The sequence below is a fragment of the Anguilla rostrata genome, chromosome 13 (genome assembly GCF_018555375.3).
Source record: "Anguilla rostrata isolate EN2019 chromosome 13, ASM1855537v3, whole genome shotgun sequence".
In the NCBI taxonomy this organism is placed as follows: Eukaryota; Metazoa; Chordata; class Actinopteri; order Anguilliformes; family Anguillidae; genus Anguilla; species Anguilla rostrata.
Window position 1 is genome coordinate 25,514,764 of NC_057945.1, and position 12,312 is coordinate 25,527,075.

The 12,312-nt window shown below is 41.4% G+C and overlaps 2 protein-coding genes across 3 annotated transcripts; both read left to right on the top strand.

Moving 5' to 3' along the window:
• The first annotated feature begins 850 nt into the window (after nt 1–850).
• On the top strand, nt 851–8,906 carry LOC135237146 (caveolin-2-like). 2 transcript variants are annotated; one of them, XM_064303952.1, is made up of 4 exons: nt 851–1,022; nt 6,321–6,524; nt 7,605–7,792; nt 8,384–8,906. In XM_064303952.1, exons 2-4 carry the CDS (start codon nt 6,330–6,332, stop codon nt 8,532–8,534), a joined length of 534 nt encoding a protein of 177 aa, XP_064160022.1. In that variant the 5' UTR covers nt 851–1,022; nt 6,321–6,329; the 3' UTR covers nt 8,535–8,906. The 2 variants fall into 2 exon arrangements, with proteins under 2 accessions (XP_064160022.1, XP_064160021.1); XM_064303951.1 differs by lacking the exon at nt 851–1,022 and having other exon boundaries at nt 5,829–6,524.
• Nucleotides 8,907–9,502: 596 nt separating this feature from the next.
• Nucleotides 9,503–12,253, top strand: LOC135237894 (caveolin-2-like). The gene is made up of 2 exons (XM_064305449.1): nt 9,503–10,640; nt 11,723–12,253. The coding sequence occupies exons 1-2, from the start codon at nt 10,446–10,448 to the stop codon at nt 11,951–11,953; spliced, it is 426 nt and encodes a 141-aa protein (XP_064161519.1). The 5' UTR covers nt 9,503–10,445; the 3' UTR covers nt 11,954–12,253.
• The last annotated feature ends 59 nt before the right edge of the window (nt 12,254–12,312 follow it).

Sequence of the window (12,312 nt, forward strand, 5' to 3'; positions counted from 1 at the left end):
GTTTCTTTTCATAATTATTTTTTTAACTGGACACTTAATTTCATGTTCCAACTATCAATCCAACAATAACGACAAATATGCATCTCTGCTTTATATTATGAATCATGCCACGTCAGCCTCAAAATTCACCCTGGATTAGTTAGTTATCCATAGAAAATATTATGATGTATTAAAATTGGGCTGTCTTGGTCTGGACAATATTTCAGCCCTGCTGATCAGCAGACAAATTACCCCCATGTGTGGTGCATATTCTGGAGAACACATGCCACACATCTGAATTTCTAGCAGGGCAAGCAAACTCATCAGCTATAGACCCATTATGTTCAGGCAATGGGTTCTCGGCAGTGCTGTGGCAATGTTGCCACATAATGCAGTGTTGCTTTAGAAAAACTGAGCTGTTTTACATCAGTTCATAGATCTTTATGTGAGAACTGCTCCCTTTGAGCAATGTGCTCTGAGACTGGTGGTCAAGCAAGAGTTAAAGGCAGACAGACAAGGCTTGGTTATTCATCTCAAAACTGTCCAGGCTAATCAGAACATGAGAGGGAGAGGAAACCTCATTCACTGCATCAAATAATGAATAAACAGAATCAGGTTGTGGGTGAAAAGGAGCAACATGTGCTGTGATTAAGGATTCATGGTAGAGGCACCTCTTTCCTGATCAAAATAGAACTAGATTTTTTTTTAAGGGTAGCATTTGAAAGTAGGCAACCGCATCGTGCTAAAGATTAAAGGAAAATGATTAAAGAGAGAAAAGGCGGGGGGGGGGGGGGGTCTGTTTACCTGCTCACTCCTTCAAAAGAAGAGTACTGGATAATAAAAGAAGGACTTAAAGCAAATGCCCTCTGCATAAATATGAAGAACAATCTGCGTGCTGAGTGACCCCTGTTAAAACATGGTCCTGGGCTCAGTTGTGTTGCAGTGGTGGCCGATCGGAGAGACAGGCAGGATCTGCGATCCAGGTTACTGTTACCACAGAAACAGCTGGATGGGCCATATGGGGAAATGGACAGGACAGAACGGTCTGTAGTGCGTCTCTAATCCACTTATAATGCTCTTTTACATGGGGGAAGGTGGGAGGGCAGGGTCTAATTTAGCTTCTAATTTCCCCTATTTACCCATGTGTGTGCATCACCACCTTGATGGTGACTGTTCCTCCGGTACCTGACGTTCTTGTTCTTGGGGCTTTATTCTTTAATGACTATATTAAAACATGGAGTAATTGTTCTAAATTGTAGTGTTGCCATCTGCCAGTTGTTTCCATCCTTTTGCCGGTGGCTGATGGTGTTCCATAGACCTGGAGGGGATCCTGTTACACAACAATTAGTCTCTTGACAGTCTGATTAGCACAGACCAGTGGGGGCTGGTTTGGGCCTGCTTCAGCAAGGTTAGAGCACATCAGAGGGAGGGAGGGAGGGAGGGAGGGAGGGAGAGAGGGAGAGAGGGAGAGAGGGAGAGAGGGAGAGAGGGAGAGAGGGGAGGAGGGAGGAGAGAGAGGGAGAGAGAGGGAGAGAGAGGGAGAGAGAGGGAGAGAGAGGAGAGAGAGGGAGAGAGAGAGAGAGAGAGAGAGAGCATGTCTGTTTTGGTTGCTAGTGCAAGTGCATGCATGGATGCATGTGTGCTTGTTTTTGGATGTTTAAGATGTATGCTTTTGTTGTACTGTCATTCATATTAGATATTAGACCCAGGCCTCGATCCACTGTGTATTTTTATTTTATTTTATTTCACCTTTATTTCACCAGGCAAGTCATTAAGAACAAATTCTTATTTATAATGGTGGCCTGACAAGCGACAAACAAAAAAAAAAATATATATATATATATATACCATGATATTTATCAAAGGAGACAAGCTCCAATAACGGCTCCAGTTTTGTTAAATAGATTTCCTGACAATTTTCTCAAAAGGCAAAAATAGCATGTCAGCATTGTCTAATTACATTTTGTCAAATGATCTGAAACCATTCTGTGTGACAAATATAATAGAGGAAATCAGGGGTTAGTACTGTTTTACAGCGCTGTAAACCAGGAAATTTAACTCAAACTAGGAAATGCCATATGTCCTTTCAGTGAATATTTTTTGATTCTGTAAAATATTGGATGATTCACAGAAAATGGAATGTCATGTCATGGGTCCTTGTAAAACTGATTGCCACCAATGCTAGAGGCAGGCAAGACAATTGAACAGAATTAGGTTACAAACCTGGCAAAGGGCGGGATAAACCTCAGTGTCACACATATGGCAGTCTCCAGTTCAACAATCAGTTGGATAACTGGACATTTTGCACACTTTGGGATGCAGTTCAAAGCCTGCTTCATAGCTCTTAATACATAAAAAGGGTAACTTAAGGAACAAAACTAATTTCAACCAAGGAAAGTTTATTCTTTTTTACAGTTGAGTTCACCAGAGATTTAATATCAGATTTGCTCTGTGTTTTTTGGCCAGTGACCCAGCGAGCTGTAACATGCACCACAGGGTGATGTTCTTTTCACTTGTTAACCCCCTCACTCAGCTGGGTACAAGTCACCTGACACAGTGAGTGCCCATACAAGGGGAAGTTCTTGTTGGCTTGGCGGGTCTGCCATTTAGCTTTAATGGTGCCAACACAGTTCAGTTGTCTCCTATTTCCCTGGCATTTGAGTGCCTCTGGATGCAACGAAACTATTTCCAAAGGGCTTGATTTCCCATGTGACTTCCTATAGTCCCAGGTGATCACCAACTGGGGTGTTGGTCTCATGGGTGCAGTGTTCTGCTTTGAGAATTCACACTGGAATTAAATCACTGCTGCTAGTATTTTTTTCCACCTTGCTTCAGGGTCAGCTATTACAGCATCTTCCTCTTCATCTTTCCATTACAAATAAACTTAAGCTTAATTTGTTTAATATGTTGAGCTTAGAGACTCAAAACTGTTGCATATAAGTGAATTGGTGATAACCTGCATTGTGGGCATAGCAATGACATGTTGCTGTTATTACATATTTTTTGCTGTCATTCATCACCATGAAAAGGTCAATGATTTTCTACATATGCTCATTGGAAATGGACCAATGAAAAAGGGCAAGATGGATATTTTAGCCAGTCAAATTCACTTTTCAGTGAGTGTCAATTTTTCAAAGAATCACGTATGAATGTTTTAATGAGTAAAGGTAAGAGCTACAAAATACAATTCTCTAATCAATGTGAGTGTTTAAATGGTCTCTCTTTGATGCCGTCTTTGCAATGAAATTGCAGAAAAATGAAAAAAAAAAACAGTTTCATTGTACAGTTGAACCACGCACCTGAGTGGGAAACACACCGATGGGGAATATTCTAAGACACTTCCCATTTTAGTGTAAGCTGATAACCGCGTATATCGGGTGACCCGCTCAGTCCCAATGCTTATGATTAATCAGCTTTGATTATGTGAAAGAATGGGCAAACCTCCCAAGGGCCAGTGAATGCCTAGATTCAGTCTGCCTCCATTGCACATGAGCATGCCACTTCAGAACACAATGGCCCCTGTCAGAGGCAAGCCATGCAAAATGGCTCACTTCACATTGAAGTGTGTATCGAAAAGGCCTTGCGCACAAAAAGAAATCACAAAGAAAAAAACGACCAACAGTCAGATCAACATGCAATAACGTTCACGTTTGGACAAAAATGTAGATCGATTCCTTCAATAAGAAGGAGCGGTACAGCCACCGGTACTTGTCTGCTTATTTAGGCCCTGTGTCCTTAAGCTGTCCCATACCACAGGCAGCTGACAGTGACCTCAGCACCACACCCCCTGAAGAGGACGAGCACATAGCATGCCTTTGTCTCCATCACCAGCAGGAGCCGTCAGAGAAGACACACGTGCTCCCCTTCACTGTCCTCCTCCCACTGCACACGAAACACACACCTCTGCTGCCTGGGCAGGACTGTGCGGCCCAGTCAGTGAACTGTGGAGGGAAAGGAAGTATTGGCTGACAGGACATGCATTAAAGCAAAGCCTGTGCTTCTTTGTTCTCTCCAAAGCAATTGAGAGATTATACAATATTATATCTACACCGGGATAAAAAAGAAAAATGTGACCAAGGGATTTATAGGAGCTACCTAGCCTTGCGTAACGCAGTGTAGTTGAAGGGTTTAACAACGGTGTAAAGCATAAAAGGGGTCATAAAACACAATTTCAAGGTCTCTACTAAGAAACACGAGAAACATGAAAAGGGCCCTAGTTCACATGAATTTGCCATAATACTGTTATATTCACCTACAGGTAGTAACTACATAGTGCATCGAATGCAGTTCCCTGTGAAAATTAAGCCCTGGATAAGTGTGCTCACTGTAGATTTATCAAACATGTGAGTTGAATGTGTATCGTCTTCGTTTTATGTTTGCTTGACAAACTTTCCTCTGTTTTCCAAAATTTTAGGTAATGTGGGATGGGTACATTAAGTATCTTTCTGAAAAAATTGAAGAAGTCTTCAGCTGAAATAGCCCACACTGGCACCACCTATTAATAGCAGTCAAACAAGGATCTGTTAATGGGTCCAATGCTTTGAGAAAAGAGATGTTCTCCCCTCTAAAAGCACATTGTGAAACCCAATGTGTCAAGAGCACATCAGATAAACACATCAGAGACAACATGAAATTTTCCTTATCCCCACTCCCAACCACCCTTCCCTCTCCTCCCACTCCTACAGTCTGCACAGTTGTGTAGCCACAAGTGAACAGGGGATCATATTTGTTAACAGAAATGAAGATAGAATAAATATCAAATCAAACGAAAGATAACAATTTGTACTATTTGGCATCTAGGTGACCTATGTCTTCAAATGGTTTATTGAGTTTGATTCTCATTAATGTCCATCCTTATAGTAATCTAGCAGTCTCCTGATCTAATTTATGCATGACTATTTTGTGACTCCATCACTTTTTAATTGTCATATGGGTGTCTACCACTAACATCTGATTACTAAGATCTTATTTGGATTTGACACAGATAGTGTGTAACATGCTGTCATACCATCTTGTCACTGTAACAGTAAAGGTTGTACCTAATACTGCCTCCATCAAGCTCAATAAAGAAATTATTAAAATCATATGAAGTACTTAACTTGGGTCCGTTCTCACGAATCCAGTTTCACATACAGTACGAGGAGTATTGAAAGTTCAGAAATTCGAGTGACACAAATGAGAATGGAAGCTTCCCTTGCAGCCAGCAGAGGGTGCTGCTCAGCTGTCAATACAGTATTTCAGTTCGGTCCACTACGCGTGTCGATCCACTGTGCATGGGTGTGTGTGTGTGTGTGTGTGTGTGTGTGTGCATGTGTGTGTGTCCTGTCCACTGCAACTGCCCATTTACTGAGGGATTAAGTCTCCATAAAATTATATATTGGACACCTGGTCCAAAGCCTTGCAACTTTTAAAATCATAAAGCATAGTATTCAGCTCTGTAATTATTTGTACCAATCACAGGTAATAGGACTGCTGATTCACAGTAAAATGTTCAGTGTATGTAACCCTAATACTATTTATAAAGATCTAAAAGGATAAGATGTATGCTGTCTGAGATAGTTGCTTTAGCATTTAACATTTTGCTGTGCATAATGCAGTTTGGGTATGGCAGTACAATTGTCTGGACATCACCCAACAGGGAAAAGCATGAGGCCACAGGAATGATCAAATTAAAGAATATAATTCCACCAGTTTTACATTGATCCAAAGGCATTAACAAGGGCCAAATAGCACTTTACCTTCAAAGAAAATAAAGCTAAGGTGCAATAGTACTTCTTAATTTTTTTGTCTTTAATTATTATCCTTTTTATCAGGTAGAGCGATAACTTTTCAGTAGCTTTTTCTGACTGAAACAACACTGTTATTAGTGATGTATCTAGATTTTTTTCTTCTTAATAAAATCAAAGCTTTAAAAAATATACTGTCAGTGGAATTCATAACAACACACGCTACACACCTCTGTTGCCAGCTAACACCCTTGGAATAAAACTGCATGTGTTCCTGTCGACTGTGGGCGTTTAAAGGTTTCTCTCATTATCTTTCATTTTTCCGTGACTCTGACTTGCCTCTCACTTTAGGACAGCACTGGGCAGCTACATTTCACACCTGCGCGATAATGACCACTTTATTTGACACGTTAGTCTCAGTGTCGGAAACGATGATTCTCGCGAAAGCCAATTTGGAAATTCCTTCAGCCGTGGTCACTTTCTTAATATATCCCACCAATCAACTGATCGAAGAGCATGATTGGTCACTTGTACCGTTGGGTGGGGAGGAGGGGTTAGGTGGAGACGTAGCTTCACCCATTGTTTTGGCAGTATGTGGAGGTTCTTGCTCCACAGACAGGCGCCATGATCAAGGAGGATTCCCAAGAGGAGACCAAGATCGACCTGGAGGGGATCGAGGAGCAGTCTGAGGAGCAGTCTGAGGTGCAGTCCGAGGTACAGTCAGAGATAGGGTCAGAATATGGTGCCCAACCCAATCAAGGAGCCACCAGGCCCTCGCTGAAGGACAGGGACCCCAAAGGAGTCAACCAGTGCCTTAAGGTAAATGACAGATATGTTGCTATTGTTACACACCAGGGTAAAGTGTCAGTTTTCATCCCATGTGAAATTATTGGACCCTAACTATGTGGTGAAATGTATTTGGTAACGTTTTAATATATATTTTTACTTTGGGTGCTTGCTATCTGGGGGTTCAGGCCTGGTTTTTGCTTTTGTCTGCTACTTTGTGAACGTGTCTTTGTCACAGTTTTCTGTAAAAATCTGTACTGTACAGATAAAATTGATTGGATTTGATTTTACATGTGGCAAGAGAAAATAGTTCAGTTGTGTGTGTGATATGCTAATGCAACTATTGTCAGGAAAATGTCAGGAGAGCATGATTACGACTGTGTTGATATGTATTTGCTGTCTTGTGTGATGAGCACATTGGATAAGGATTTTCACATGCTGAGAAATTAATCCTATGTATTGTACTTGCTGATAGATAAAATGTCAGAATTAATCAGCTTTGATTCAATGCAAAGAAATCTAATTTGAATAAGGACAAGCCATTGTTATGTGGCAATACTGACCTCTACAGGCAGGTTTGTGTTATCTGATTTCCCCTGATATTGATTGTGTGCTCTGCCTGTGGTGCAGACCAGTTAACACACTGTAACCTCCTGAAACCCAGCAGAAAAAAGTATCATAGAATGATTTTCATTTTCTGACATAATACAACTGCCTTGGAAATATGTTGCAGTGAAAATATTTTCTAAAATATTATTTATTTGATTTTTGTTGAATGGCTGTTGTAGAGTAGGCTTCTGGATAGTAGAATATGTAGTTTTACTTGAGATTAAGACCAGAAACCCATGTCCCCTACAGGGTACAAAAATTAATTGCTGGGTTTTAGAAGGATAAAAAGAATACAGATGACTGGCTGACATAATCAAGTCTGCTTGCAAGAAGCAGCAGAAGCTCTTATGCATGACATTAAATAATGGCGGAAGACGTACAGTATATTGTCAAGATCATGGGTTGAGAAAGCCATCGCTGGTGTGAGAAGGTTCTGGTGCTCACACAAGTGCACTTTGGCCTGATCACTGATGCCCTCCAGTGGACGTTCCTTCTCGCCTCCAGGTCACCTTCGTAGACGTCATTGCTGAGCCTCCCTCAGTGCGCAGCTTCGACAAGGTGTGGCTGTGGAGCCACGCCCTGTTTGAGGTCTCCAGGATCTGGTTCTACAGGATCATCTCTCTGCTGCTTGCTGTGCCACTGGCTTTGATCGCTGGGGTGCTCTTCGCCCTCCTCAGCTGCCTCCACATATGGTATGTTGTTTCCATGGAAATGGCTCGTGCACACCATGCTTGACACAGAGAGACAGCCTCATCCATGCTTCTACATGTGCACAGATGGCATGAGCTCTTGGGAAAGGAACAAGTTAAGCCAATGCTGTAACTAGCTTTTCCTGGGTAATGTTCCTCTTAGTGCTGAGAGGCAGTGTACAAAATGAATGTAGCCTGTGAGTGACTGGAAAAAAGGTGGTGCACATGGTGAATTCTATTAGTTTATAAAGTTTATATTATATTAATTGTAGAGTTTTTAAAGATGGCTTCAAGAGCTGTCTTTTCATTGTAAATGATTTATTTGTACACTGCCTTAAGCAACAGAACCCAGAATGTGGTACTGAACCCAGAACCCAGGGTTTGAGGGCATTTTATTTGTAAACCTTTCTGTGAGTGTTATTTCTGCATTTTGATTATCAAAGCAGACTGTCAGTGTGAGAGTTTGTAAACTGAAGTGTAGGTGGACATAATTTTCTGCATTCAAAATGATATTTCGGAAAGAGGAGAGCAAATAAAGAGTAGCCTAGGCTATGTCAACATCCTTGGATCTCTGTCTCTCATTTCTTTGTAAAGGTTGATCATGCCCTGTGTCCAGCTCTTCCTGATCAACATGCACTGGGTCCAGACCATCTGGGCCAGCGTTTTGGACATCACCATCTCTCCTCTGTTCAGCAGCATGGGGAAATGCTGTGGGGCTATCAGCATTCGAGTGGCACAGGAATGACTGTTCACACCAAGTTGTCAGAACGACCCCCCTTCAGGACTCCCTTATCCTCAGTGTAGACAGAGTAAGGGAGGGGGCACCTCCCCAGGAAAGCCCAGCTTTTTGAAACGGTAGGAAGTTGCAGTTACAGTCAAATAACCTGCTGCCATCCTGCACATGGAATGGAATACTAAACCTGACAGATGAGCCAGGGGAGATCTTGCTGGACACACTGTCGGCAGCTGCTGAGGTTAACGGTTTTACAAGGACTTTATAGGAGTAACAGTCTACCATTGTGACAAAAAATGCTACATTGTTTTCTGATGTGTTGAAAAGTGGTGTTCATTTAAAATCATGATACTGAACACAAAGAAATAAAGTTGCTTTAATTGACTGGCTGCTTAGTGTTACGTGCATTCACTTCAGATTAATCAGTGGGATGGGTACATTAAGTATCTTTCTGAAAAAATTGAAGAAGACTTCAGCTGAAATAGCCCACACTGGCACCACCTATTAATAGCAGTCAAACGAGGATCTGTTAATGGGTCCAATGCTTTGAGAAAAGAGATGTTCTCCCCTCTAAAAGCACATTGTGAAACCCAATGTGTCAAGAGCACATCAGATAAACACATCAGAGACAACATGAAATTTTCCTTATCCCCACTCCCAACCACCCTTCCCTCTCCTCCCACTCCTACAGTCTTCACAGTTGTGTAGCCACAAGTGAACAGGGGATCATATTTGTTAACAGAAATGAAGATAGAATAAATATCAAATCAAACGAAAGATAACAATTTGTACTATTTGGCATCTAGGTGACCTATGTCTTCAAATGGTTTATTGAGTTTGATTCTCATTAATGTCCATCCTTATAGTAATCTAGCAGTCTCCTGATCTAATTTATGCATGACTATTTTGTGACTCCATCACTTTTTAATTGTCATATGGGTGTCTACCACTAACATCTGATTACTAAGATCTTGCAACTTTTAAAATCATAAAGCATAGTATTCAGCTCTGTAATTATTTGTACCAATCACAGGTAATAGGACTGCTGATTCACAGTAAAATGTTCAGTGTATGTAACCCTAATACTATTTATAAAGATCTAAAAGGATAAGATGTATGCTGTCTGAGATAGTTGCTTTAGCATTTAACATTTTGCTGTGCATAATGCAGTTTGGGTATGGCAGTACAATTGTCTGGACATCACCCAACAGGGAAAAGCATGAGGCCACAGGAATGATCAAATTAAAGAATATAATTCCACCAGTTTTACATTGATCCAAAGGCATTAACAAGGGCCAAATAGCACTTTACCTTCAAAGAAAATAAAGCTAAGGTGCAATAGTACTTCTTAATTTTTTTGTCTTTAATTATTATCCTTTTTATCAGGTAGAGCGGTAACTTTTCAGTAGCTTTTTCTGACTGAAACAACACTGTTATTAGTGATGTATCTAGATTTTTTTCTTCTTAATAAAATCAAAGCTTTAAAAAATATACTGTCAGTGGAATTCATAACAACACACGCTACACACCTCTGTTGCCAGCTAACACCCTTGGAATAAAACTGCATGTGTTCCTGTCGACTGTGGGCGTTTAAAGGTTTCTCTCATTATCTTTCATTTTTCCGTGACTCTGACTTGCCTCTCACTTTAGGACAGCACTGGGCAGCTACATTTCACACCTGCGCGATAATGACCACTTTATTTGACACGTTAGTCTCAGTGTCGGAAACGATGATTCTCGCGAAAGCCAATTTGGAAATTCCTTCAGCCGTGGTCACTTTCTTAATATATCCCACCAATCAACTGATCGAAGAGCATGATTGGTCACTTGTACCGTTGGGTGGGGAGGAGGGGTTAGGTGGAGACGTAGCTTCACCCATTGTTTTGGCAGTATGTGGAGGTTCTTGCTCCACAGACAGGCGCCATGATCAAGGAGGATTCCCAAGAGGAGACCAAGATCGACCTGGAGGGGATCGAGGAGCAGTCTGAGGAGCAGTCTGAGGTGCAGTCCGAGGTACAGTCAGAGATAGGGTCAGAATATGGTGCCCAACCCAATCAAGGAGCCACCAGGCCCTCGCTGAAGGACAGGGACCCCAAAGGAGTCAACCAGTGCCTTAAGGTAAATGACAGATATGTTGCTATTGTTACACACCAGGGTAAAGTGTCAGTTTTCATCCCATGTGAAATTATTGGACCCTAACTATGTGGTGAAATGTATTTGGTAACGTTTTAATAATATATTTTTACTTTGGGTGCTTGCTATCTGGGGGTTCAGGCCTGGTTTTTGCTTTTGTCTGCTACTTTGTGAACGTGTCTTTGTCACAGTTTTCTGTAAAAATCTGTACTGTACAGATAAAATTGATTGGATTTGATTTTACATGTGGCAAGAGAAAATAGTTCAGTTGTGTGTGTGATATGCTAATGCAACTATTGTCAGGAAAATGTCAGGAGAGCATGATTACGACTGTGTTGATATCGTATTTGCTGTCTTGTGTGATGAGCACATTGGATAAGGATTTTCACATGCTGAGAAATTAATCCTATGTATTGTACTTGCTGATAGATAAAATGTCAGAATTAATCAGCTTTGATTCAATGCAAAGAAATCTAATTTGAATAAGGACAAGCCATTGTTATGTGGCAATACTGACCTCTACAGGCAGGTTTGTGTTATCTGATTTCCCCTGATATTGATTGTGTGCTCTGCCTGTGGTGCAGACCAGTTAACACACTGTAACCTCCTGAAACCCAGCAGAAAAAAGTATCATAGAATGATTTTCATTTTCTGACATAATACAACTGCCTTGGAAATATGTTGCAGTGAAAATATTTTCTAAAATATTATTTATTTGATTTTTGTTGAATGGCTGTTGTAGAGTAGGCTTCTGGATAGTAGAATATGTAGTTTTACTTGAGATTAAGACCAGAAACCCATGTCCCCTACAGGGTACAAAAATTAATTGCTGGGTTTTAGAAGGATAAAAAGAATACAGATGACTGGCTGACATAATCAAGTCTGCTTGCAAGAAGCAGCAGAAGCTCTTATGCATGACATTAAATAATGGCGGAAGACGTACAGTATATTGTCAAGATCATGGGTTGAGAAAGCCATCGCTGGTGTGAGAAGGTTCTGGTGCTCACACAAGTGCACTTTGGCCTGATCACTGATGCCCTCCAGTGGACGTTCCTTCTCGCCTCCAGGTCACCTTCGTAGACGTCATTGCTGAGCCTCCCTCAGTGCGCAGCTTCGACAAGGTGTGGCTGTGGAGCCACGCCCTGTTTGAGGTCTCCAGGATCTGGTTCTACAGGATCATCTCTCTGCTGCTTGCTGTGCCACTGGCTTTGATCGCTGGGGTGCTCTTCGCCCTCCTCAGCTGCCTCCACATATGGTATGTTGTTTCCATGGAAATGGCTCGTGCACACCATGCTTGACACAGAGAGACAGCCTCATCCATGCTTCTACATGTGCACAGATGGCATGAGCTCTTGGGAAAGGAACAAGTTAAGCCAATGCTGTAACTAGCTTTTCCTGGGTAATGTTCCTCTTAGTGCTGAGAGGCAGTGTACAAAATGAATGTAGCCTGTGAGTGACTGGAAAAAAGGTGGTGCACATGGTGAATTCTATTAGTTTATAAAGTTTATATTATATTAATTGTAGAGTTTTTAAAGATGGCTTCAAGAGCTGTCTTTTCATTGTAAATGATTTATTTGTACACTGCCTTAAGCAACAGAACCCAGAATGTGGTACTGAACCCAGAACCCAGGGTTTGAGGGCATTTTACTTGTAAACT

Bases quoted from the DNA above. Each gene is read 5' to 3' on its own strand.
- LOC135237146 (XM_064303952.1), top strand. From the start codon at position 6,330: ATGATCAAGGAGGATTCCCAAGAGGAGACCAAGATCGACCTGGAGGGG. The intron at 6,525-7,604 runs GTAAATGACAGA...TCTCGCCTCCAG, and splicing joins GAGTCAACCAGTGCCTTAAG to GTCACCTTCGTAGACGTCAT. The intron at 7,793-8,383 runs GTATGTTGTTTC...TTCTTTGTAAAG, and splicing joins CTCAGCTGCCTCCACATATG to GTTGATCATGCCCTGTGTCC.
- LOC135237894 (XM_064305449.1), top strand. From the start codon at position 10,446: ATGATCAAGGAGGATTCCCAAGAGGAGACCAAGATCGACCTGGAGGGG. The intron at 10,641-11,722 runs GTAAATGACAGA...TCTCGCCTCCAG, and splicing joins GAGTCAACCAGTGCCTTAAG to GTCACCTTCGTAGACGTCAT.